The 26,790-nt window shown below is 36.8% G+C and overlaps 2 protein-coding genes across 4 annotated transcripts; both read left to right on the top strand.

Moving 5' to 3' along the window:
- The first annotated feature begins 1,616 nt into the window (after window positions 1–1,616).
- On the top strand, window positions 1,617–4,901 carry LOC113330532. Of its 3 annotated transcripts, none has more exons than XM_026577334.1 (3): window positions 1,617–1,788; window positions 2,534–3,422; window positions 4,365–4,901. In XM_026577334.1, exons 2-3 carry the CDS (start codon window positions 2,557–2,559, stop codon window positions 4,537–4,539), a joined length of 1,041 nt encoding a protein of 346 aa, XP_026433119.1. In that variant the 5' UTR covers window positions 1,617–1,788; window positions 2,534–2,556; the 3' UTR covers window positions 4,540–4,901. The 3 variants fall into 3 exon arrangements, with proteins under 3 accessions (XP_026433119.1, XP_026433121.1, XP_026433120.1); XM_026577336.1 differs by lacking the exon at window positions 1,617–1,788 and adding an exon at window positions 1,873–2,012; XM_026577335.1 differs by lacking the exon at window positions 1,617–1,788 and adding an exon at window positions 1,886–2,033.
- Window positions 4,902–5,442: 541 nt separating this feature from the next.
- Window positions 5,443–12,794, top strand: LOC113330531 (pentatricopeptide repeat-containing protein MRL1, chloroplastic-like). Its single transcript, XM_026577332.1, has 19 exons — window positions 5,443–5,851; window positions 6,100–6,901; window positions 7,031–7,265; window positions 7,549–7,612; window positions 7,685–7,829; window positions 7,942–8,057; window positions 8,649–8,777; window positions 8,966–9,139; window positions 9,265–9,429; window positions 9,654–9,794; window positions 9,994–10,093; window positions 10,265–10,373; window positions 10,463–10,554; window positions 10,735–10,825; window positions 11,200–11,431; window positions 11,536–11,628; window positions 11,842–11,890; window positions 11,991–12,084; window positions 12,228–12,794. Exons 1-19 carry the CDS (start codon window positions 5,519–5,521, stop codon window positions 12,505–12,507), a joined length of 3,444 nt encoding a protein of 1,147 aa, XP_026433117.1. The 5' UTR covers window positions 5,443–5,518; the 3' UTR covers window positions 12,508–12,794.
- The last annotated feature ends 13,996 nt before the right edge of the window (window positions 12,795–26,790 follow it).

The raw sequence follows: 26,790 nt of genomic DNA, 5'->3' as shown, positions 1-26,790 counted from the left end.
TCTGGTAAGAAATTGATTCTGGTAGTTTCCAAGATGCATCCATTACACAATCCGTCACCAACTCAAAACTGCACACAAGGTGCTTGGCTAAATGCCTGAATGACCGGCCAGTTCTTGTTGCCACCTTTTAACTATAGAGTGGTGAGTCTTTGCACATGTTTTGGAGAGGATTTAAAGTGGTGTCTGAGTCCGTTTAGAAGATTACCAGTTGAGCTGGATTCAAGAACAAGTTGCTTATGAATACATGAGTATTTGGCTCTGGTATTTGACGAGAAAAGAAGGAAGAAAGGTGGGTCAGTTTGCCATATTTTCTTGACCCTGTAACAAAGGTTTGCTGCCGGTTTCAATAGGTTCATTGGTTGTTTTTCAAGGGGCAGTGGAAAATAGTTGTTGTGGATGCTTTTGTTTTGTTGCTTTTTTCAGAATTGTTATGGTACTTTATAGTTTTAGTCGTTTTTGAGAGGTGTTGGTGTTGTTGGTTGGGAAGCCACATATGTATTTGGTCATATTGGTGTTGATGTTTGGTCATAATGGTTGAATAATTTGTTATGCAGCTATGAAAATGGTTGCATAACCTGTTATGCATCTACAAAAGTTGTTGCATAACTTGTTATGCAGTCCAGAAAACGGTTGCATAACACGTTATGCAGCTACCTTTTTCTTAGTATTGAAACCAACAAAAAATAAGGTTGCATAACTTGTCATGCACCTACAATAATATCTACATAACATGTTATGCAGTCGTGAAAATAGATGCATAACCTGTTATGCATCCGAAAATATGACTGCATAATGCATTATGCATCGATAAAATTGTTGCACAATCTTTTATGCATCGAGAAAATAAATGCATAATCTTATATGCATCCATAAATCTGCATTATGCATCAATTTTTTTTTATGTACGCACTAAAATCAACCAAAACAATGCATAACTTTGTTATCCAAATGCATAATTTGTTATGCAATGGAGAAAATGGTTGCATAATTCGTTATGCATCTGCAGAATGTGTTATGCATCTTTTTTGGTGGCTGCATAATGGTTATGTATCAAGTTTTCGAAAATTTTGCCTAAAATGATGATCACCTCTGATTTTTTCGTGATTTTTTTTTTTGATATTCTTATTTGTACTCGTTGGGTAAATCTCTTAAAAAGATTTCAAACGATATAAAATTTGTAAAATTCCAAGGTGCGGATTTTTAGATATGTTATATCCAAGTTGTGTTGCCAATTATACCCCTGATGCATAACCTGTCATGCGGATGCATAATCCCTGATGCGTACATTTTTAACAATTTCTTATAATTATGGGTGTCACGGAAATAATTATGGGTGTCACAATACCTAAAATTAATTATGGGCTTGACAATGAGAATATTTTTTTTTTTTGGGTCTCCCCTAAGTTTCCCAACTATAAAACCTCGGATTATTTGGACCATGAGATTCTGGGCTTTGGAGGGGTAGAAGCCCACTAAAATGGATTAAACATTAATTTCTGAACTAATTTCTACAACTGGAATCTGGATCAGACTTTAAGATTAAGCAACGGTTCGGATAATTAGTGGTCCCTTGTTAAAGTAGAAAGAAACATCACCTGCTAAAGTGAATAGAAAGAAGAGAAAAAAAAAGGACCATTCATCTTTCACTCTCTCTCCTTCTTCCATTTTATTTCTTTCTTCATCCTGTATTATCCCAACGCGTGTTAATAAACAAAGCAGAAATAAAAATCCATCCCTTTTTCGTTTTTTTCCGTATGAGTTTTTTCCTCTAAAGATCTCTTGAATAAGGTAATAATAAAACTCGTTGATTTAATTCCTGTATGTATCATCCTTCTCTTCGCCGACCAGATTATTCTGGGTTTTTTCCTTCCATCGTAAAATTGACGATTTTTCTTTTTATATTAGGGTTAGGGTTTAATCCTTATTGGGACGAGTTCTTACTTCTTCTTTCTGTTTTCATAGAAATGAGAGCTTTGAGTAATTATACTCTCATTTGTTACTTGAATATTTTAGTAAGTTTGTTTCTTTGAATGGTATGTGAATTCTGATATCAGTTGATACTCAATATTGATCATGAAGGAAATGATAATTTCGGAGTTTTTGAAGTGTGTTTTTTTGTCAATTGATTTTTAGTACTGAATTAGCTATTAACCTTAGAGTAATTGCTTAAGATTTAAAGAAATTGCTCAGTTATCTTAGCCTTGAATGATATGTCTACTTCGCAATCCATAAATGTACAAACATTTTAACTTATTCTTGGTTTCCCTTGGTTGATTTGAATTGCATCGAACATTTGTTGGAAATATAGTCTATTCTTAAAGCAAAGTTTTTTTTTTTTTTTGACTAACTAATTTGGAGTTATTCTAGAAAAATGTCACATTTTGTTTGTTTACTTCTTTACAGTTTCTAATTAGAAAGGATACTCTTGAAATGATCATGTGTAATTTCCTGTTTTGAATTATCCTATTGTTGCTTGGTTAGTAGGCAGCTTCTCTAATCGACCACTAAAGTTCGTAACTTTTAAACTTGACAGTTAGTTTTATAAATTCAAAGGCAATGGCAAAGGAAGTTGAGGGAGATTCATCCCTCTCATTACTTGAATCTCATCTAAGTCAGACCAACACTTCATGGAAGTTGATGGATCATGGTCCTTGCCAAGTGGATAAGTTGCAAGAAAAGCTTATAGAAGTTGAAGCGTGTATTCAAGGCTCTGATGCAGATTCAAAAAAAGAACTAAAGGTACTCTGGCGAAGGGTCAAAGCTACCTCGACAATGTTGTCCTACTTGAAATCAAAGGCAAGAATTATGGCAGTTCCGCATCTAGCACATGTATCGTGTGGGATCAAACAGCAGGAAGGGTCGGGGTTTGTTGATAAAGATGGTACACCGTTGTCTGGTTGGTCGAAGGATGTAAGTCTTTCTTCATTGGACCATGTGGATGAAGATGAATGCATGAAAATTAATATTAATGGGAGTTGTTCATTTGATGAGCATGATGGAGCCTATATTGGTGAAATCCTTAAGTCTGTGCAGATGGTAACAGATGTCATGGAGGTTCTTGTTAAGAGGGTAATTATGGCAGAAACTGAAACCACTATTGAGAAAGAAAAGGTAGATTTGGGTCAGAAAGAAATTAAAAAGAAGGCTCTACAGATTGAGAACATGTCGACAAAGGTAGAGGAAATGGAAAGGTTTGCTCTAGGTACAAATTGCATCCTGAATGAAATGCGGCAGAAAGTAGAAGATATGGTAGAAGAAACATCTAGGCAAAGACAACGAGCTGCAGAAAATGAGCAAGAGCTTTGTCGTGTGAAGCAGGATTTTGAGTCATTGAGATCCTACGTTAGTAGTCTAATTAGTGTTAGAGAAACACTTCTTTCATCAGAGAAGCAATTTCAGACAATTGAGAGGCTCTTCGATAGGTGTGCTTATTCTTCTCCCTTGCTTGTTTCATAGGACTTCCTAACTGCAGTTGTTGTTGCTTCACAGGATCTTATGCTTCTTCTATGCACATTCATCATCGATACATCATTTTAACACATTCTTTATGCATATATATATACCCACACATCTTGCAATTTTCTGTTGTCTTCTTTTCATTGTGGTGCTTGCGCTTTGCGAAAGTAAGTGACACTGACTCATCTCTTCTTCATGCTTCTATGTGTAAATAGTGCTTTAACACATGGATCTTCTTTCTACCCCTATCATTCGCAGTAAAATGTACTCCCATGCTGTTCATAGTCACATGATTAAAGTGTTCATAGTCACATGAATCATGATCCATTTCGTTCAGAACTAGTTAGTAATTGAGCAGACAATTCCAGCAAGTTCAGTTTGCTTGTCAGTTTATGTTACTGAACTTGTGGAGAACTCTCAGTAGTTTACGTTACAGCAATTGATACATTTAAACTCTCAAATATTTTTTACCGTTATATGTAAGAGTTCACAACATTGTGATATCTACTTTGATCCAAATCTGGTGGCACAATTCTTTGGTTTGCATTGCCTAGTCTATTATTTTTTTCATCAGAGCAGCTTCACTGTGCCTTTGAACTAGTGGTCAACTGTGCTCTTAGCTTGGCTTTCCTAATACGTGATGATTTGGGGCTTGAAAGAAGCATTTAATTGAAGCTCGTTTATAGTGTATGTACAAACGAACAAGAGTACTATGAAAATATACCAAATAACCATGGAAGTCTATGTGTTTCCTTCTGTGAGTGATGAATTATTTGGGGTGTGAAAGAAGCATTTAGTTGTAACCCCTTTCTAGTGTATGTATAACTGTAAATGAACAACCGTACTTCGAAAATATACTCAATAACTGTGGAAGTTTATGTATTGTATTTTCTTTTCTGATATAACAGGCTAGTTGCCAAGACCAGTCAATTGGAAACTGAGAAGATGCAAAAAGAGGCTGAAGTACAGAAGCTCATGGAAGAGAATATCAAGCTGACATCTATGTTAGACAAGAAAGATGCCCAATTGATGGCCATGAACGAACAGTGCAAGTTCAGGGCTCTGAATGCATCGGGTATGTAGTCTCTCGTCTATGTGATCAGAATACATTCCCTGTTCTTTGGGGTTCATCATCAATCAACCTACTCTGCCGTCCGACTTTCTAGACAAGAACAGGATTGAGCAGGTTTTCGAGCACATTGTGGGGTGTTCTTAATTGATACATTTGGGAGGTCCTGGTGTTGATCTTCTGTTGTATTAATGCTTAATTGATCGATCAGCCAGGGATCCGAAACTTGGTACTGCTGTAGAGCGTTAGCTGTGTCATTAGAGTTTTTGTTAAATAACAAAAAATTGTATGGGCTCCTTGTGACATTCTCATAGTTGTCTGACTTGTAAAAGCTTTTAGTTGATGACATAAAAAAAAAATGTTATGTGCTCCTCAAGACTGTTTTGGTTTCGAAATAAGTTTAACTAATGATAGTATTTTCCAATGAATATTAGTAGTTACTGATAGAATCTCTGAATATGCATACCTTTGCTGGAAAGAATGAGCAAACAGACATGTTCTGGAATCTGAACTTAACTTTTGGAGTGTCTCAATTTCTTCCGACGGAGATAACTGGTAACCTAGGAAACTAAATGCGGCACAGAACTCAAAATCTGGCACCCAAAACAATCATCCTCTCAGCTGTGGTTAGTAGCAGTGGCTAGGGAGTAATTAAAGAGTAAGTAAAGAAAACCCATGTCAAGGTCCTGTCTCAGTTCCCCGTATGCATCTTATCTCTTATATTTTTGAGACGTTCTTCTTACACGATACAAGGCCTAACAGTTAGGAAACGATTGGTTTGACGTGGGTAACACAGAAAAGCATAGTGTGCATGAAAAGATGAAAAACAGTTTTGCCACGTAAGCAAGGAAATGGATGAGTGAAGTAATAACTAACAACCAATGTTTCTTCCGTCAATCGTCAGACAATAATAACCTCCTCCTCCTCACCCTCTTACTTCCCTCCACTGTCCACACACACAGACACTCTCTCTCTCTCTCTTTGTTAGCTTCAATGGAAGTAAGCTTCTCGTCAAAATCTCAAACCTTAACTTCATTAACATCTTTCTCTTTATCAACATCATCATCACCTTCTTCACCTCGTTTTTATAACCTTCTTCGTAAAGAATTTCTTGGTTGTAGTAATCTTCGGGGATTAAGACTTGAACATAGAAAAAGAAAATGGAAGAAATTAGAGTATCAAATTCAATCAACTGGCTTTACCTTAAGAGCTTCGTTATATTCACCACCTGTTATTGTCATTGTTGCTGTTGCTACTATCTCAGCTCTTACCGTTGTCTACTTGAATTATACTAATTATCTTAGAAAAAAGAAAATTTTGAGAAAGGTAAGCTGCCGCAATTCTTATAAATTTCAAATTCTCGTAATGAAACTTTTTTCTTTTTCCATTCAGATATTTTGGAAGGCTAACCTCAGTGAGGAAGCCCCTGGCAAAATGTTTCTGTTGATTGAGCAAAAAGTTCATGAAAAACTGTTTCTACACGATTATTTACTGTTGAAAAGAAGTGCTGCATGTCCCGTAAGAATCTCAAATTGAATCCCCTTTCTAATGATTTTTGTGAATTCATGGTGTAGCTTTCAGGTCCCAAAGGTGGTAATGCCGTACGCAACCATAAGTTATCCGAAAAAGGGGAAGAAGTTGTGAATCAGAGTATCAGGAGTGAGATTCTTGAAATCAAGGAAGCTAAAGTAGAGATACACGTGGAGGAGGAAAGTAAAAATAAGAGTGGGAATGAGAATGGAAGCATTTACAAGGAAGGATTGGTGGAATATCAGAAAGAATTTGAGTCGAATGGTTCTGTTGTTGTTGCTACTAGAGTCGATAGTGTTGTATCCACGAAAGAAATTGAGTCAAATTCTACTGCAGAACCCCCACTCCTCAAGGAATTAAGCTTGGAGCCATTAAATTTTGTAGTGGAGAGGCAAGAATTTCCATCTCAAGTACATGAAGGGGAATTTGTGATGGAACCGGAGGAGTTGTCTCAAGTAATGGTTGAATCAGTTTCTCAAGTAATGGTTGAATCAGTTTCTCAAGTAATGGTTGAATCAATTTCTAGTGCAGAGACTACAATATCTGGAACGGATGTAAACGGACACATACATAAAGAAGAGAAGTTAGAGAATGAAGTGGAAGAAGCCAGTGAATTTCAAGTTCCCAGCTATACTGCATTCCTTAGAGAATCCGTTCGAGAAGGACTCCACACATTTTATGAGGAAAGCCAGTCTGAGATGAAGTCAATGCCGAGCTTGAAGGAATTTAAGGCAATATTTCCGCGTATCTCCAAAGCACATATCAATAATGCTTCATCCCTGCTCGAGCCTACTACTACATTAAGCAGAGAAGAATTGTCATTAAATGATTCTCATGCGAAAACAGGTTATACTCTACATGAATGTACTCTGCTTTGATCTCAATTTGCATTTGTCATTTTCTTTTTTGTCTCGGTGGAGACTCCCAAATATTGTGGCTATGGTAGCTTTCTTTAAACCTAAGCTTAAATTTCAGGATTCCTACGAGGGGAGGTGCCTATTTCGAGTACTAAAGGAAGAGGTCCTTCACGTAAAAGAAAGAATTCTGGCAAGGACGGTGGAAATTTGGGAGATATTGGAAACGGACTTGCAGCTCTTAATGGTCAAAAGGAGGCAAGTTCTCCACTTAATGGAGTACAAATCAACGGTACGGGTACCTGTGATTTATCGGACTACTCAAGCGCCTACAACCGCTTGTTGAGAGGGGGAAGGTACCACTCTTCCTTTATTAAGCTGCAAAGTCATTTTCATAAATGATGTAGGATGCTTTATATTTGGATTGATATCTAATTATTCCCGAGGCTCTGATAGGAAGAATTGGCTTAACACCAATCCTAACTTGTATCCAATGACCTGCCTTACTGCTTTAGGTTTCCTGGGACAGTGATTTTGAGTAACCTCTGCACTTGTTCAGACTGTTCTGATTATTGTAGCATTTTTTTTCTTCTGATTATTGTAGCAGCTTATCCTAATATGTCTTTCTTGGGTTTTCAGGTTAAGTAGCTGTATAGAATTGCTAGAATCCATGGAACAAAGGGGTTTACTTGATATGAACAAGGTTAGTCTCTTCTTCTTTAGCTTACCCTAACTCTTTTAAATGTTCACAAAATTAATTTTGCACTGCTGTTAGGTTTATCATGCCAGGTTTTTCAGCTGCTGTAAAACTCAAAAGGCTGTCAAACAGGCATTTCGCTTTACTAATTTGATACAGAACCCCACCCTGAGTACTTTCAATATGCTCATGTCTGTTTGTGCAAGTGCACAAAATTCAGAAGGTAAATTCTTTTCAAAATTATTATAATTCTCGTGGATTACACTCTTGTAGTGATTACTATTCTGCTGGTTTTATCTTATTTTATTAATGCCTCTTGTTGTTTGCATTTTTAGGAGCTTTTCAAGTTTTAAAACTTGTTAAAGAAGCTGGAATGAAAGCTGATTGCAAACTTTACACTACTTTAATATCCACTTGTGGTAAAAGCGGAAAAGTCGATGCCATGTTTGAAGTAAGCTGCCTTTTCTGCCTTGGGGTTTTAGCTAAATATGAACTTCGTCATAACTTGTCTTAACTTGCAAGCTAGTTTAATCTCGGCAACTTTTGTTCACTTCTAGCTTGCATGTATCAAACCCATGTGCATCTTCCTATCATTGATCTATTATTAAAATTCAATCCCTTATTTGCTAAACTGAACTCATAGGAGTATCATACAACTTCTTGGGATTCCCCCCCCCCCCTAAAGTTAGTGATGTATACTTTAAATTCCATTGCCTCATTCCTGAACTTAAGCTTATAGGTTTTTCATATAACTCTGTTGGAAAATCCCTTTCTTCACTGATGTACAATTCTAGGTTCAGTAGTGGTAAGCTTTTTCTTTTTTTCTTTTTGAAGCAGTAGTGGTAAGGTTGTTGGGTGATGATATCATGAGTTCGAAGCTCGTCAGCACCATATACCTATTGACCCCGATCCAAAAAAAAAAAACATATATATTCAGTGCCTCTTTACTATAGTCGAACTTATGCAGTTCTCATATAACTGCATAGCATTTTTCGTATGCGCAATTCATACTGATTGAACAAGGTTGGGTTTTGCTTCCCAGGTATTCCACGAGATGGTTAATGCTGGAATAGAACCAAATGTTAATACATATGGTGCACTAATTGATGGTTCTGCAAGAGCTGGTCAAGTGGCAAAGGCTTTTGGTGCTTACGGAATTTTAAGATCTAAGGTATTATTAGGGGTGATTTAGCAGAAGTTATACTTCTTGATCCTATTATGTTTCTAAGTTTATTTTGTTAGTTAGATTTCAATAAAATTATCTCACTTATTTTCTTTTGTTGTTCTCTTTTACTGAGTCTGTATATGCATCATTGCATCGTAACCTTTTCAAACTAAACAAGGTTTTACATGCAGTAGAATGTAAAGCCAGACCGAGTTGTATTCAATGCGCTTATCACCGCATGTGGTCAATCAGGAGCTGTTGATCGTGCTTTTGATGTCTTAGCAGATATGAAAGCTGAAGCAACACCTATTGATCCTGATCATGTCACGGTTGGTGCTCTGATAAAGACATGTGCACAAGCCGGTCAGGTAACACCATTTATTGTAATCCTTTTTTTTTCTGGATTATACGGGAATGTCAGTTTTGACATTCTTCAGGTCTATCTCTTTACCAGTTAACCTGTTTTGACACTTAAGAAACGGATTTCTTTTAGTTTGAGCGAGCCCACGAAGTATACAAGATGATCCATAAGTATAAAATCAAGGGCACGCCAGAGGTGTATACAATTGCTGTTAATAGTTGCAGCCAGATAGGTGATATACACTTTGCTCTTACTGTGTATGATGACATGAAGAAAAACGGAGTGAACCCTGATGAGGTACTTGTTCACTTCTAGATTCTTAAATATCTTTTTGAAGTAGAGCTTCGTGTATTTCGTTAAAGTTTCGTTCCATGACAATTTCTTCCGACACTCCAATAGGATATGCCATGGCAATATATCTATTCATTTTGTCTACATTTTTTTTCTCCTTCTTCGTGTCTGTGTTAAGTATCAGCAACTTCACCGAATCACCAGATTCATTAGCCTTTTATGCTATGCAGATGTTCCTCAGTGCACTAGTAACTGTTGCAGGGCGTGCTGGGAAGATAGACATTGCGTTTCAAATTTTACATGAAGCTAGAATTCAAGGAGCAAAGCTTGGAAATATGTCTTACAGTTCGCTGATGGGGGCTTGTAGGAATGTAAGTCAGAGGTAGTGGTATCGTTAAAGAAATAAATAAAACAAAATTGAACTTGCATGGGAATCGGGTTCCCTCCTCGTAGACTGCGACTAGATGGCTGTAATCACACCCATTTGCCAAAAGATTTTGGCTGGAAAGACTAGGATCAATTTATACTCTAACAAATGGATGCTTACAAAACTGCTCTTTTCGGTGTCAGGCAAAAGATTGGAAGAAGGCACTGGAGCTGTACGAGGATATGAAAGCCACTAAAGTGCGCCCAACAGTTTCAGCACTAAATGCTCTGATTACTGCACTATGTACGTTTTTGTCTTAGGATTGACCTTTCTTGACTTAGATTTCTAAAATTGTACTCTCCAATCAAATATCAAACTTATCATGTGGTCTTGATGCCATAGTACTATCAGAGGTTTCTTAAGAGCTTTAGTCAACATTATGTTCCAGAATGATAATGTGGGATATGGTAACAGGTGACGGTGATCAGCTTGACATGGCTGTGGAAGTTCTCGATGAACTGAAGAAAGTTTGTGTGAGCCCAAATATTATCACATACTCCGTTCTTCTAGTAGCCAGTGAAAAGTAATTGCCATATACTTCTCTTTTGCACCTTAGTGATCATTAAAACGTGGTATTTTCCTTTGGCTCATTCTCACCTTATGAACAATTAGGAAAGATAATCTGGAACTAGCTTCAATGCTCTATGCTCAAGCCAAAAGGGATGGCGTTGTTCCTAACCCTGTTATGTTCAGATGCATCATTGGTAAGCTTCATGGGTTTTAACTAACTATTAAGTTTCTCGCAAAAAAAACAACTAACTATTAAGTTTTGGCTACTTTTATGCCTCCGAAGTTCCTCTGTATTGTTAACCACCTTTTTATTTATCTTCGCTTTTGTAGTTTCTACTTATTTTGGTTACTGATTAAACAATATATCTTTGAAGGTTTGTGCTTACGGAGGTTTGAGAAGGCTTACTCACTTGGCGAGCAAATTCTATCCTTCAACTCAGGAAACCCACAAATAGAAAACAAATGGTATTTAGTTGTTTATCAGATATTTCTAATGGGGTGTTCTTTTCCTTGCTTCTCTGATTTTCAGTACTTGGCTTTGTTCTGTACATTCTTGTTACCACTTGAGCATAAATACTCTCTGGTTCATGTATTCAGTCCTTTTTGGATACCCAACTTTTCATGCTTAGCCATATTCTGTACACTGCATAATAGAAAGGATATTGAAAGAATGAAATAAAAGCATCCGGGCTTCCCTTTCCTAGAACTGTTGGGAGGTTTTTGGAAATTGCATTTTGTATGTTGTGGTAAAACACTACAGAGTCATAAATCTCATCTTTCGAGTACCTGGATAAACTTGTTTTGCAATTTGTAACTAGAGCCTCTAAATCGATCTGCAGGTCTTCAATGGCCGTAAGCGTATATCGGGATAGTATTACATCTGGCAGTGTTCCTCATATTGAAGTTCTTTCAGAAGTCTTGGGATGCCTGCAGTTTCCTCATGAAACTTCTCTAAGAGCAAGACTTGTTGAAAATCTAGGAGTCAGCGCTGATGCTTCAAAATGCCCAAACTTGTATTCCTTGATAGATGGATTTGGAGAATATGATCCTCGTTCCTTTTCTTTACTCGAGGTCAGTTTGCAACTTAATATACACCAATTTTATGAATTTTGAGTTATCATTGTTATTCATTCATGGGAAGCTAAGTGATCAACCCACGTTCTATGATTTACTAGGAGGCTGCTTCCCTTGGTGTGCTACCAATTATGTCCTTCAATCGAAATCCTATTGTATTTGATGCAAGAAATTTGCAACTTCATACTGCTGAGGTTAGCTTTGTTCAACTCTGGAACTAATAACGTAATAACTGCTGCTATTATATCTGGCTTATATTCATGTCTGCTAAAAATCTTCCTCCTGACTACTGTGCTCATTTATCACTTTTGAGTCGTCCCTCTTTGTGTATCTATCAAATTAGATAAATTCTGATGTAATACAATCGATATTCTGGTTACACTGATTTTTCATTTTTGAATGACCAGGTATACCTTCTAACAATTTTGAAGGGTCTCAAACATCGGCATGCTGCTGGTAAGCCTACCTTTAGAAGTGGCATTATTTATGGTTTATATGTCATGTCTTTCGCATTATCTTCTAATTGTTCTTGTTCTCCTTCAAATTCTCTGTGCAGGTGCAAAGTTACCAAACGTGACCATCTTACTTCCCGTGGAAAAGACACAAGCTGTGACACTCAAGGGAGAGAAAACAATAGTCCTCGTAGGCAGGTAAAAACAGTTTTAAATTTATCTTGTATGTACATAGTTCCATGACCATGATGTACCTTTGCCGGGTTTCACTTCTGGTCATTGATAGTACCACTCCGGAATGTAAACCGCTGTGTGTACTTTTGCGTGTGTGGAATTACCAGGGTTGGTCAGGCACTTGGAGCCATGTTGAGGAGACTGGGTTTACGGTATCAAGGGAATGAATCATTTGGAAAAATTAGAATTAATGGGTTATTCATAAAACGATGGTTTCAGCCTAAGCTTGATTCACCAGCTTTTAGTGGAAAACCAGCAGAGTTTAGCTTCTCAGGTTTTAGTGGAAAACAAACAGAGTTTAGCTTGTCATCCTCGCAGACGAGGTTGGGTAAAGGAATCGTAGATCAACAACGCAACATAAGGAATTGCAATTTATCTTCAGAATAAGTTGGAAAAGAGGTACATTTTTGGGATATAATTTATAATCCTGTCTACCCTTTAACAACACGGCTTTGTTACACCACTGATGTACTGAGATAACTCACAAGAATAAATAATGAATGCGCTGTATTTTTAAGAACTACTAGTAAAATGGCACGCGCTATGCGCCTGCCGCCGGAACCTAGCGCTGTCAACCTGCCACCCGTCTAACTTTAAAAGAACATTCATGTTCATAAACACATGTTAATTTTGTAGCTTTATATTTTTTCCAAACACTCGATGCTTAATAGTTACACTAAGCTTTCACTTTGCATTTGACTAAATGTGTTAGGTGCATCACTTATTATTCACCACCAACAATGGATGCTAAAAGTTACATCTCATCAAACATAACAGTAGATGCTAGTGTCTCCATACTTGCGAAGGTTAGGTTCCACAAACACAATAACAATGTGGTACTCATTCTGTATTCCATTCCATGATACAAATGATACTCAGATATTACACTTCAAAAAATTCAAATGATATATAAACAACCAACAGGCCCAATGCTGAAGAGATTTTTATGTGGATTATATTAGAAACTTATTTTGAGGCATACTGAATTTTTTTGAGGCATACTAAATAATGCCAAAATAGGGTCACTAAATAAAAAACAAGATCATCCTTTATCCATCCTTTTTGATAATGGCATAACTACCCTATTATAATTAGTGTTAATGATTATGTATAAATTTGATTAGCTAGGAATTTTAAGGATTGATTAAAATTTAAATTATTAGTGGTGAATTAGTAGATAAATCAAATTTATGTGAGAGAGTTGAGATTTTTGAGAGGAAGAAGAAGAAGAAGAAGTGAAAAAAAACTTGCGTTTTCAATTTTGAGATTTTAGTGATTAGAAATGACCAAAATGTGTGATTCAAATCAGAGATAGACTTCTATACGAGGTTTAATTTCTTTTTATAAGTTGAATCTGTCAAAAAATTGAATTTTTAAAACCCAGATCTACTGACCCAATGAACAGTTCGGCTGACAAGTTATCAGCCGAAGCTACGTATATTTTCAAAAAACTGAGGTTCGGCTTAAAAGTTAGCAGCCGAACTTCACTCTGTAAAAAAAAATTGTATTACTCTTGCTTTCTATTTTACTTGTTTACTTGGGTGAATCATTTAAAATCGATGGAAGTGGATGAAAAATAGCTATAAAGTGAAGTTCTCCAAAGATCCAAGTGTCTAGAGCCAAAAGAAGTGGAAGAAGTGCGACGAAAAGGAGCGAAGAACGTCTAAACATAAGAAGGACTGGAAGGTCAGGTTCAACTTATCCAAATTAAGGATTTCTTATCACCATATTGAAGAGAATTCAATTTTGAAAAGAACGCAAAAAGAATGAGGTCATTCTGACATCGGACGAAGAAGTTATGGGCAAAACAAGGTTGATACTTGAAGTTACAGAACCTGTAACATAAAAATCAAGTTTTCGGAAGATTTTAAGGAGAAACGTTCGGCTATAAGATGATCCAATGACCTAAGCCGAACCCACAAATGAGTTTTGAACAAAGTATCCAGGAGAAGGTTATTTCTTCTTATTTTTATTTTATTTAAGTTCTGTTGATTCGAACAAAATCTAGCAAAGTCGCATTAGCCGAAGATAGTGTTTCTCTAAATCATACATTAGGTTCGGCTCAAAATTGATACTCCAAGATCAGCCGAACTGATCTTATGAAAACCCTAATTTCATCTTTGAAATCATATTCTATGGATCAAACAAAATAAAATCAATCAAAAACAAGATGAGTTTGTTACACATGCATTCTAAAATACATCTAAGAGCAATTGAGATTTGGATTTCGCACTCCAACATCGCTGATTTTGATTCGTGTTTGCGTTGCTTGATCAATTTCGTGATTGAATTGGAGTCCAAGATGTTTAAGTTTAAAGTTTATTTTGATTTTAGGTTTTTGAGGATGAGGGCACTCTAATAATTTAAATTCTTTAAGGATATATAGGTAATTGCACTACATTTAGACACCCCTTATAAACCCAACCTAGATGGTATAATGAATGAGTATGCCTCAAAAAAACTGAGTATGCCTCAAAACAGGTTTCTTATATTAGTCAGAAAAATGAGAGTAGTAACATCATTTTAGTCTCCACCTGGAAAAATCCCAATAAAAATAGGCATCATCTTTTATACTCGTTACAAAGTGTGTAGGCACTGGTGTACACAACACATGTGGGAATCTCAATCGCATCATGCGTGTTCGGAAAATGTAGTCAATAACCTGGCCAAATGGATAAACTTCTTCGGTCCTTGCTTGGATAAAAGGGATAAATGAATAACGTCGCTAAATGCATCAATGAATAAAAAAACAAATTGAGTCTTTAAAGGCCCTATATAAGTATAAACGAATAATCACTAAATTTCATTAAAAAAATATATAGTCACGATCCAAAATACTTATCCAATCAACAATATTTTTACGAGAAATCATTTTCTTTTCAAAAAATGCATCTAAAGCTGATTGGTTTTTCCTTCTGCCTAAACTAAAATGCATCCCATCCTTAATAATCATGTATAACTTCTGGAACATTTTGTTCGTATTGTAGAAAATCCTTGTTTATGATGATTACTTCTAGGGCCTTTAAAGACCCAATTTGTTTAATTAGGGTATACAATAAATTTATTCACACTCCAAAAATTATAAGGGGGTGCCAAAAGGAGGTGAAAATACTACTTTTCCCTTCACCAATCATTAAAATTAAAATCCTAGTAACACTTAGACGTTATCCCCTAATTCATTCTTCGACAAAACATACAGTCTCTCCTCTTCTCTCTAACCTAACCTAAGGACACTTTGAAAAAATAATAATTTATTCATCTTAATTGATCGTCGTAATCATCGATTCAAAAACTTTAATCGACGATTAACTTCTTCTACAAACATGGCCCGTACGAAAGAACACCAGCGAAAGGTTGAGAACACAAATATCATAGAGAAACTCAAAGGAAAGGTTTGTGCGAGAAGCAAACAACAATCAAATCCGGAATAATTGAAAGAAGCTATGGCCCCAATTAGAAAGTAAGTGAACTTAAACCCACTTCTGTATTTACTATTTGCGTTTTCTGTGGTGTGATGAATGGAAAATTAGATTCGTAAACGTAAAATTGATGTTACAGAAAGAGGGTGGTCACCTTATCGTAATATGTTGACTTTTCATGTGCATGTTGAAACTATGAAAAGTTGTCATCCCATATGTTGTAGAAGATAAACGACACTGTAACTTTTTTTTTTTGAATTTTTTGACCTAAGTTAGAGTTGTTAGTGTAATTTCGAAAATGATGACGACTTTTAACTTGCAGGGTGACGAACCTTTTGTAAACACTGACGACTCTTTATGATTAAAAACTAGCTCTATGTCCCAGAAAATGATATGGCCGTCACCTTATTTCTATTGGATCATCATGGAAAATTTGAGAGTCGTCACCCCATTACTATTGAGTCGTCATTTTCTATTTAGGATCGTCATTGTATAACATTTCCCGATGACGACCCTTCTTCTGAGAATATGAAATTGAGGTATTATTTATTCCTTTTTGTGTATGTCTAAGATGAAAGAAATCAAGTAAGGAAATAAATACTTGCCCACTCCTCTTTCCAAACCTCCCTGATAAGTGCTTAATTTACATGTTTAGAATGTCAATTCCATACTTGTTTTAGCTATAATTCTTGCATATTACTTGTTATTATGATTATTTTTTAGTTTATGTGTCATATCAGGTGAATCATCCTAAGAAGAGTGAAAATGGCTGCAAAGAGCTATAAAGTGAAGTTCTCGAAAGATCCAAATGTCTAAAGCCGAAAGAAAAGGAAGAAGTGCGACGAAAAGGAGCAAAGAATGCTCAAGATCATAATAAGGAGAAGAATACCAAGTTCAAATCATCCAAATTAAGGATTTCTTATCACTATCTTGAATAAAATTCAATTATGAAGAGAACGGTGAAAGAATGAGGTCATTCCGAGTTCGGACGAAGAAGTTACGGCCAAAACAGTCGGGACGTAAAACTGCAATCTACAACACCACTTTCGGCATTGCTTTAGCAATACCGAAAGTTGTCGTATTTCAGGCAGAGAAGGTGTATTTTTGAGCACAACTTTCGGTATTGCTTTGAGGAACTCGACAACACCAACTGAGACAAACCTATGGGGTCCCTTATGACGTATTTTGACTTCCAAATCAAGGAAACACGGTCTCGGATGGATTCTAATACCTAGATCTCATGAAAACTATATAAGGGTACTTCCACAACAATTAATAATACATCTCTTATTATATTTTCGTTCTTCACTAAAAACCTAGGGTGTACCCCTTTAGGGGGAAACCGGGTAATTGTGTAATCATGAGTTGCTAAGCCTTTGTTGATTAAGGATGAATTCAATGTTCTAGACGCGAAGCTTTATTATTATACAAGTTTGTTAGGAGTTTTTATCATCATCGTTTGTCTTTTCTATATTTAGGGTTTATGAATGATTCTTAGATTGGTTTTGGATGCATACTAGATTAGTCTATTGATTGTTCTATTGCTAGTAGAAGTTATGAGATAAGTAATTTTCGATTGACTCTCTACACAAGTAGACATCGCGAGACCTTGCAGAGGGATTCTGTGGAGCAATTGCGAGTGAAGATAACATCAGAAAGTGGACCTTGATATAAGAGTTCAACTACTGGGATCAACCTAAAATCACAAAGCTTAAAGCGTTCGATTGGATTACACCTTGAGTGATCTACTACTTGGTGGTTCGTTGAATAAAATCTGGTAGTCGAGAACTTCTGTATCCAGCGATAGAAGGAGTTTTGGGGATAACACTGATCTAGCTGTTTTCCTACGGTTGGTGATGAATGGTTCTAACGAAAGATAGATAAGTATTCTAATCCAGTTGTCTCTTGGTAACGGCGAAGGATTCCTTGATCATCCCTTTCTTTTCTTATTTGTTTCTTTTTATTTATCTTACAACCAATCCCCCATTGTATTTTACTTTGTTTTGCTAATTCAAATAACCTATCAATTACACAGCTCTATGTAGGAACGATCTCTTATTACCGCTATATTACCAGTTAATTAGTGGGAAATATCTTAATTAATTTGTTGTGGTTACAACACGCATCAAATTTTGGCGCCCCTGCTGGAGAGCAGTTGCTAATTGATTTGTTATTTGTTTTAGCTTGTTTTTATTTTTTGTTTTGATTTTCTATTTCTTGTGAGTCGTCATGTTTCCTTATGGAAATAACATGTACGGAGCACAAGAACAATCATCATATTATAGTGGTAAGCAATATGGTTTTCAATCTCATTCATATAACAACTACCAACCATACCCTACGGAGCCTTATGGATACTCTCATACATATCAACAACCTTATGACGGGTATGTAAGTGAGCAATCAAAAGGACGAGAGGATAGTTATGCTTCTGATCAATTGTTTTCTAGTAATGTGCAGATGACAGAGAGTTTGAAACTAAAAAGTTACGATAATGAATCAAAACCTACTTCTCTTCATCGTGTTTTTCCTTCACCCTTTCCAAAAGAGGAGATTGTACATAACGGTGGAAAGCGTGTTAACGTCAGAAAACTATATGTGCGATACAACCAACTGGAGGAAGCCGGTGCATCACAAAAGATTCTTGATAAAATTAACCAGGCCATAGATATGGAATTCGAACGTCGTTTCGCTATTGACGATTTTGAAGAGGATTCTGATTGTGATGATGAGATTGTTGAAGAGATTGGGATTGATAATGAAACCAAATTGATTGAAGTTGTGGAAGACCCAGTTCAGCTTATCAAGGAATATAATGATGTTGAGATTTTAATTGAAGCAGAAATTAAGAGTTCGATAGAGGACCATGATATACTTGAGGTAAATAATTCAATAAAGTTAATTAAAGATGAGGATCGCGAACAAGATTTGTCTAATCCTTTGCGTACTTCTATATCTATTGATCATTTCCATCCAATTGAACTAGCTTCTCAAAGAGTTGTTAACCCATCTTTTAGGAAAATACCTCACTTAGGATTGGAGTTATGTGCTTCTAAAGTTTTAATGGATTATTTTGCTTCTAAGTATCCACCAATTGATGTGTTTGATTCTAGCGTTGTGCAGGTTACCCAAGAGGAACCTTTTGAATTTCCCGAATTCTATGTTCTCTATCCACATGCGAGTGTAGAAAGGACTAAGTGCGGGGGAAACTTCAATAAAGTGATAGCTTCAATATTTATATTTTGCACTAATGTTTTCATGAAGCTGTTATTAGAATTGCAGATTATTTTCTGGATGGACTACCAGATTTTCAAATTGTTGGTGTATGGACGCTAACTAGGAGGTCAGGCTGAGGACTTTAAACTAAGCGTTGAATGGGAGGCGACCCATAGGTTTTGTATTTTCTATCATTTTTGTTTTTAGTTTTCTTCTTTTCCATATCATATTAGAATCTCCCATCTTGATTTTACTTAGGACGAGTCAATTACATTGAGGACAATGTAGAGTTTAAGTGTGGGGGAGTGTTTGGATATTAGAGTTTAAGTGTGAAGGAGTGTTTGGATGGACTACCATATTTTCAGATTGTTGGTGTTTGGACGCTAACTAGGAGGTCAGGATGAGGACGTTAAACTAAACGTTGAATGGGAGGTAACCCATAGGTTTTGTATTTTCTATCCTTTTTGTTTTTAGTTTTCTTCTTTTGCATATCATATTAGAATTTCCCACCTTGATTTTACTTAGGACGAGTCAATTACATTGAGGACAATGTAGAGTTTAAGTGTGGGGGAGTATTTGGATATTTTGCATATAATTTTTTTCAAAAATTTTGCATAAAAAAAACTTCCAACTTGTAGAGATTTTAGAGTCACTAACATACTTCTAAGTATGTTTACATAGAGAATTCTGACCGACAATAACTGAACTTAGAAGTATTAGGGAACTACATTGGATTTCTTGCTTGTTAGAGTGTTAAATAATGGATTTAATCATGTCGGTGATGCAAATTAGGAGCAAGGAGAAATGCATTATTAGAGTTGCTGATCAATCATTAGTGGAGACTACCTATTTTCATATCAACTGAGGCACCAGACCAGATTTCTTTGTATATGACTAAAGAGCTTTCTTTTGAGTGTGTGTCACCGTACATTAATTCCGGGTAGAATGGTGAGCTACCCAACCTCCCACCAATAGAAGCACTATTTTTGATCTCTTGAGTGCTAATTTTGTCAATCATGAGGGTGACGTCTATAGATGAAAATCACCTTCTTGTAGTTTGATTTGTAGTTAGCACCATTCTCTCTCTCACCAACAATAGGTCCATAGAAACACCATCATCATCAACAAGTGGAGCGACATCAAAATCTACAAGGAAAGTTGAAGACGTTTGAGGTTTACAAGCAACAATACAAGTAAGAGCAAATTTTATATCCAAGTAAAGCAACATACAACGAGCAGATTTTTACATATATGTTGAAGACTTACACATAAAGAGCGGAATTTTATATCTAAGTATAAGACTTATTTACAAGAGCGAAGAAACTCAAACGATGAGAGTTATTGAAGTTTATGATACGAAGACGATACAAGTTGTGAAGATCAAAGTGGTAAAGTACTTCTTTCATGGTCATGTTATTTTAATTTCGTTATTATTTTTATAGTTGCAATCTTTTTGTTAAAATAAAAAAAAAACAAAAAAAATACAAAAAAAACAGAAAAAAAAAAGAAAAAAAGAAAAAAAAATATACAAAAAGATTTGCATTTAGGTTGTTATTTGTTCAATAAGTCCGTGGGGAAGGAAGAAAAATCTATAAGGAAGTTTCAAGCAACAAGGAATAGAGGAAAAGAGTTACAATTGTCAAAGTTCTACGAAGTTCAAGAGTTTATCATCAATAGTTGAAGACCGAAGACGAAGACCAAGAAGATGAAGTAGACGAGCTGAAGACTACATTTCTATTGGATGTTGTGAGAGTGGTTTTTATCATCATTGCAATCAGATGTGAAGGTGGTAAGTACTCTCATCCTCTATTTTTAATAATAATGGTTGATTTCCTTTCTTAGAGATCATCAGAAAAATATCTTTATTTTCCACAATTTTGTGGAGTCTCCAGAAATTATTCAGAAGGTTTCCTTCCCACCATTTAACGTGTGTAGGATTCTCTCTTCATTCCTACCTGCACACATGTGAGACCCATAAAAAAGACGTCTTTTTGAGTGCAATTATCATAAAATCCTTTTAAGTGAGATAGAAGTCGAGGCGAAATGCTTATTGATCGCTCTCAGACATGCGTTCTCTCATTATGGTGTGGTTATTTCTCACCCAACATTTAAGAATGAGAATATGTTCTTTGGTATTTCTAACTTCTTATTACTAGCATACAAAAACTCTATGTCCTGATAGCTCTTTGGATGTTTGGGACGCTGGAATGCTTTGAATTTGGAGTAGGTTTTGTGGGTATATCTCTTGTAATCCCTCACGAGACTATAACTCGTCCACTAGGGACACCTAGGGGTTCAAAGGCTTGTTGCACATGCTAAGTTCAACCGTCTCCTCAGAGATATGGAGTTGTTGTACTTTAGGTAGTTTGCTCGAGGACTAGCAAAATCTAAGTCTGGGGGAATTCGATAAGTGCTTAATTTACATGTTTAGAATGTCAATTCCATACTTGTTTTAACTATAATTCTTGCATATTACTTGTTATTATGATTATTTTCTAGTTTATGTGTCATATCAGGTGAATCATCCTAAGAAGAGTGAAAAGGGCTTCAAAAGAGCTATAAAATGAAGTTCTCGAAAGATCCAAGTGTCTAAAGCTGAAAGAAAAGGAAGAAGTGCGACGAAAATGAGCAAAGAATGCTCAAGATCATAAGAAGGAGAAGAATACCAAGTTTAAATCATCCAAATTAAGGATTTATTATCACCATCTTGAAGAGAATTCAATTATGAAGAGAACGGTGAAAGAATGAGGTCATTCCGAGTTCGGACGAAGAAGTTACGGTCAAAACAGTCGGGACGTAAAACTGCAATCTACAGTACCACTTTCGGAATTGCTTTAGCAATACCGAAAGTAGTCGTATTTCAGGCAGAGAAGGTGTATTTTTGAGCACGACTTTCGGGATTTCTTTGAGGAACTCGACAACACCAACTGAGACAAACCTATGGGGTCCCTTATGACGTATTTTGACTTCCAAATCAAGGAAACACGGTCCCGGATGGATTCTAATACCTAGATCTCATGAAAACTATATAAGGGTACTTCCACAACAATTAATAACACATCTCATATTATATTTTCGTTCTTCATTAAAAACTTAGGGTTTACCCCTTTAGGGGGAAACCGGGTAATTGTGTAATCATGAGTTGCTAAAACTTTATTGATTAAGGATGAATTCAATGTTCTAGACGTGAAGTTTTATTATTATACAAGTTTGTTAGGAGTTTTTATCATCATCGTTTGTATTTTCTATATTTAGGGTTTATGAATGATTCTTAGATTGATTTGGAATGCATACTAGATTAGTCTATTGATTGTTCTATTGCTAGTAGAAGTTATGAGATAAGTAATCGTCGATTGACTCTCTACACAAGTAGACATCGCGAGACCTTGCAGAGGGATTCTGTGGAGCAATTGCAAGTGAAGATAACATCAGAAAGTGGACCTTGATCTAAGAGTTCAACTACTGGGATCAACCTAAATTCACAAAGCTTAAAGAGTTCGATTGGATTACACCTTGAGTGATCTACTACTTGGTGGTTCGTTGAATAGAATCTGGTAGTCGAGAACTTCTGTATCCAGTGATAGAAGGAGTTTTGGGGATAACACTGATCTAGCTGTTTTCCTAGGGTTGGTGATGAATGGTTCTAACGAAAGATAGATAAGTATTCTAATCCAGTTGTCGCTTGGTAACGGTGAAGGATTCCTTGATCATCCCTTTCTTTTCTTATTTGTTTCTTTTTATTTATCTTACAACCAATACCCCCATTGTCTTTTAGTTTGTTTTGATAATTCAAATAACCTATCAATTACATAGCTCTCTGTAGGAACGATCTCTTATTACCACTATATTACCAGTTAATTAGTGGAAAATATCTTAATTAATTTGTTGTGGTTACGACACGCATCAATCCCCGCAACCAAAAAATTTGGCGGCCGGTCCATTTCGCGGAAAATGGCCGAATGGGGTACCTTGTTCTATCCGTGAACCTAGAGAAAAAAGTAATGACTCGTCCAAATCCTTGACTTCATCATCTCCTGTTGTATCTGCTTCTCCTAGCGATGAAGATGAAGGTACGGAAGAATAAGAACTTCTGGTAGAAGGTGATAGTGATGGTGATGATGAAAGTAATGGTGCTGGTGGTTCTGGTGGTGGTGGTGGTGATGATGATGATGATGATGATGAGGAGGAGGAGGAGGAGGAGGTGGAGTAGGAGGATGATGATGCAGAGAAGGATTCCTTGCGTCCTCATGTAGTACATGCGTAAGATAAAGTCCCAAATCAACCTAGCGCGAGGCACACTCCCCCAGAAATTTGTGGCTGAAATGTCTTCGTAATGGGAAAGCCATAGAAGAACCTAAAGATGGTGGAAAAGTTCTATTTGGATATCCCGGCTCGTGGGCTCATACCATCTTTGAAACCATCGTAAGTATCTAAAAACTATACTTTTTATTTGAGTACTAGTTGTTGATTTTCTAATATTGTATGTTTATTTCTATCTCTCTTGTAAGATCATAAGAATTTCGTTCGTCTTTTTAGACGTCAGTCTTCTTATGTAAAATTGGACCAATGGAAACTAGAAAATGAATGTCAAAGATTTAAAGAGATCATATAAAACTCTAGTTTGTATATTTCCGTTGAGAACTCGTCGATATCATGTTTTTATGAGAGGTTTTATGATGAAGTCGATACCTTCTAATTCTCGTTTGGTGAGATGGCATTGACTTCTGACAACGCAGAACAGATTTTAGGGTTCTAGGTCGAAGGAAAATCCATCGGAGACAAATTCAAGAAAAAGCTTACTTGGACTCAAATTCATGAATTGACCAATAAGTTGTTTGGTTAGGATGCAGAGAAGACTAATGGCCTTTTCGTCCCTAAAAAGAAATAATCGAAGAAAGAGTTCAAACTTGTAAAATTTAGAAAAATATATGCCGGGTCCAAGAATAAAAAAGCAGACAATGATCCCCTCTCTGATTTGGAAGTTCGTGCAACGATGGCCGCATATTTTTTGTACGTCCTTGCTTCGGTTGTATTTCCCGACAACAAAGGAAATAGGGTCGGCCCCAACTACTTCCAACTCCTGAATCCCTTGGAAAAGGTGAGTAGGTACACGTGGGGGACTGACATTGTAGCACACTTGAATGGGAAGCTATCAAAGGCATCTCAGGAACAAACTCCTAAAATTAACGGGAATTTGGCTCTACTCCAGGTAATTAGGGTGAAAATTTTGTTTGTTGTATGTATTTTTTTTTCTCTTTAATTTTTTGATATTTATCAGCCTGTTTTATTATTTTGATGTTAACATATGTGTTGATTTATGATCATATTCCTTCATTGTTCAAAGACAATGAAGACATCAAAGTGAACCCGGCATGGAGCAATCTTGAACCAAGAGGAACCCGATACAAGTTCACTGGGTGTAAGGATAAGGATCAAAAGGACGTTTTGTTATCCATGCGGCAAAATTTGGACAACATGACGATGCAAGATGTAATCTTTGATCCGTATAAGCACGATAGAGTTGGCAGAACGCAAGACGTTGTCTATTACTATGGCCCTTTGTTTCACCCTACCAGATCTTCAATATATAATCTGATGAGATTAATGTGGCAGCTTGGGTGAAAAGACGAGGGTACCCAAATACACCAAAAATTTTATTTATCAACTTATAAGTCCTCTACCGAATGTGATCGTTTGGACAGAGTCAAGACAATATGACAATTTGGTTCACACTTCGTGTGATCGTCTATGGATACGAGATCGAGACAATACAACAAGAAGATCACTTGTGTGATTGACTATGAATACAAGATCGAGACGGTACGACAACAAAGTGTGTACTTGATAATAGGTTCGGAAATAACCGAAACTCTATAAGATCAATATGAAGTGTTACGGGGTTAACATACTTGTGTATTTTACATAATTATAATAACAATTATAATGCGGAAAACAAAGTAAAAGACACAACAAGATTTTGTTAATGAGGAAACCGCAAATGCAGAATGTTGATACATGAAATTATTACCCATTAGCGGGGCTAGGGAGCCCCTGAAGGGGAGTAAAACCCAACACGAAACATGGGGACTAAGTCTCAAGTCCACTAGAAAGTGTTCATGAGATAGAAAGGACAAGGGAGGAATTAATGGGAAATGAGAAGGCTGTATTAGAGAAGGAATGACATTAGTGGTAATTAACGAGGTTTAGGACATGTGGCATGATGTCATAAAAGGAAGGGCTTTTAGGAAAGTCTATAAAAGAAGGTACATAGTACAATGGGAAGTGGGGATCTCTCTCTTACCATTCCTAGAAAAGTGTTGTCATTAGTTGTGACTAGGAAGGGTAGAACCAAAATCATATTCACCCTTCAACATTTGGCGAGCACACCCGGAGGCTCGTGCCTAGCCCACCATGACATACCAAGGAAGCACTAGCTCAGACGTGCTAAAGAATCAATCGGACAATCGACCCGCTAATCTCGATAAGTAATAATAGAAGAAGAAAATGAAGATATCGAAGAGGAAATACTAGCACAAGGCGCGGTTACACAGCAGGAAATACATGAACCCCGGTAAAAGGAGGAAAAAGAAAATGAAAATAGAGTGTAAAACAAATTGTCCAAAGGAAAGAAGATGCACGAAATAAATAACAGTAAAAGGTAGAAAAAGAAAATGAAAATAGAGTGTATCAAGTAGACTGGAACATAGACCACTCCTGTCTTTTCTTCTCAAGCTCTACACGAGCCTTCTCCTCTGCAATCTCCGCATGTTAGGCCGCACTAGTCGTTGACCCCACACTGGCTATAAGCTAGTTTACCGCTACCTTCTTGTCAGAATTTACCTTAGAAAGCTGAACCAACTCCTTCTCCAACTTAGCAATCTGCCCGGGAGGTGCACGCGTGGGTCATTACAATCCTTCACCTTCGTCAGTAACTAGTCCAACCGTCCTACTTGAAAGTCGAGGTTGATTGCTGAACTAATGGTAGTCTCCCAACCACGCAACACGCTTGCATCAATAGGAACATCATTCACCCGCTTGAGTTGGTCAGCTACCTCGAGGATATTTTTATTCATATAGTACAAGGTCTGCATGTCGAGGAGACCCTCCTTTACCATATAACCACCGCCGCACTCCACAATATCCCTATAAGTGGCATCCAGGTCAGATGGCACCCAAATACCATGAACCAGCTTATAAGCGGTAGGATCAACACCAGCCTCGGCGGCATCTACCACCTTTGAAAAGCAGAACTTCGTATCCTCGGGGATCGAAATCGCGTCAGAAGTGTTGGGGCGCTTCTCCGAATAATCAACTAATGCAGAATTTCTACCGTCTAACCGCACGCATTTTACAGAACCATCACCACCAGGATTCACGCGCCTCCCACCTTCGATATTAGAGACCTCATATTTTCCAGTTTCTTTACGTTTATTACCCATATCCTGGAAAGGGATACATATGCATGAACGGGAAAAAAAATGATGGGTAAGCGCTAATAAACATGTGAGGGCGCAACTTATAAGGGAATAAAAGAAATAATAATAATAAGTAAAAAGAAGACCAGGAAAGGAAGAGACCAACCTCGGAAATAAGAAGATCAAGCGGGGGATTACAAGGCTTCAGACGAGACGCTGAGGAGCCAGAAGAAGATCCGGAATCACTCGGAAAACCTGCAAAACAAAGAATAAGTAGCATTGCGAAGAGAAACTCAGATATATAAGTAAAAAAAAAAAAAAGATGTCATTAAATAGAGGTACACGTGCCCATCAAAGAATGAGTAACCACCTTCAGGATAATCTGGCCGGGGTGCCACGTGGGTTGAGGGCCCACCTAAAACCGACTGGTTCGACCCAGAAGGACTTACCGAATGTAGCCCGTCACTAGGGGACTCCAAAGCTTTGCCCTTAATACGAAGGGTCTCTGCCCGTAAAGGATTAACATAGGATATGTGAAGGCGCGGAGACACCCAACCAACCCCTTTAGACAACTTAACTCCAAGATTTTGCACAAGATCCTCGAATGAGAGGGTCGGGCA

Source organism: Papaver somniferum, unplaced genomic scaffold, assembly GCF_003573695.1.
Source record: "Papaver somniferum cultivar HN1 unplaced genomic scaffold, ASM357369v1 unplaced-scaffold_118, whole genome shotgun sequence".
Lineage (NCBI taxonomy): Eukaryota > Viridiplantae > Streptophyta > Magnoliopsida > Ranunculales > Papaveraceae > Papaver > Papaver somniferum.
The sequence above is the reverse complement of the archived record's forward strand: the minus strand, read 5'-3'. Positions and strand labels throughout refer to the sequence as shown.

Coding starts and splice junctions, on each gene's coding strand:
- LOC113330532 (XM_026577334.1), top strand. CDS start 2,557: ATGGCAAAGGAAGTTGAGGGAGATTCATCCCTCTCATTACTTGAATCT. Junction 3,423..4,364: donor ATTGAGAGGCTCTTCGATAG/GTGTGCTTATTC, acceptor CTGATATAACAG/GCTAGTTGCCAAGACCAGTC.
- LOC113330531 (XM_026577332.1), top strand. CDS start 5,519: ATGGAAGTAAGCTTCTCGTCAAAATCTCAAACCTTAACTTCATTAACA. Junction 7,266..7,548: donor CGCTTGTTGAGAGGGGGAAG/GTACCACTCTTC, acceptor TTGGGTTTTCAG/GTTAAGTAGCTGTATAGAAT. Junction 7,830..7,941: donor AAGTGCACAAAATTCAGAAG/GTAAATTCTTTT, acceptor TTGCATTTTTAG/GAGCTTTTCAAGTTTTAAAA.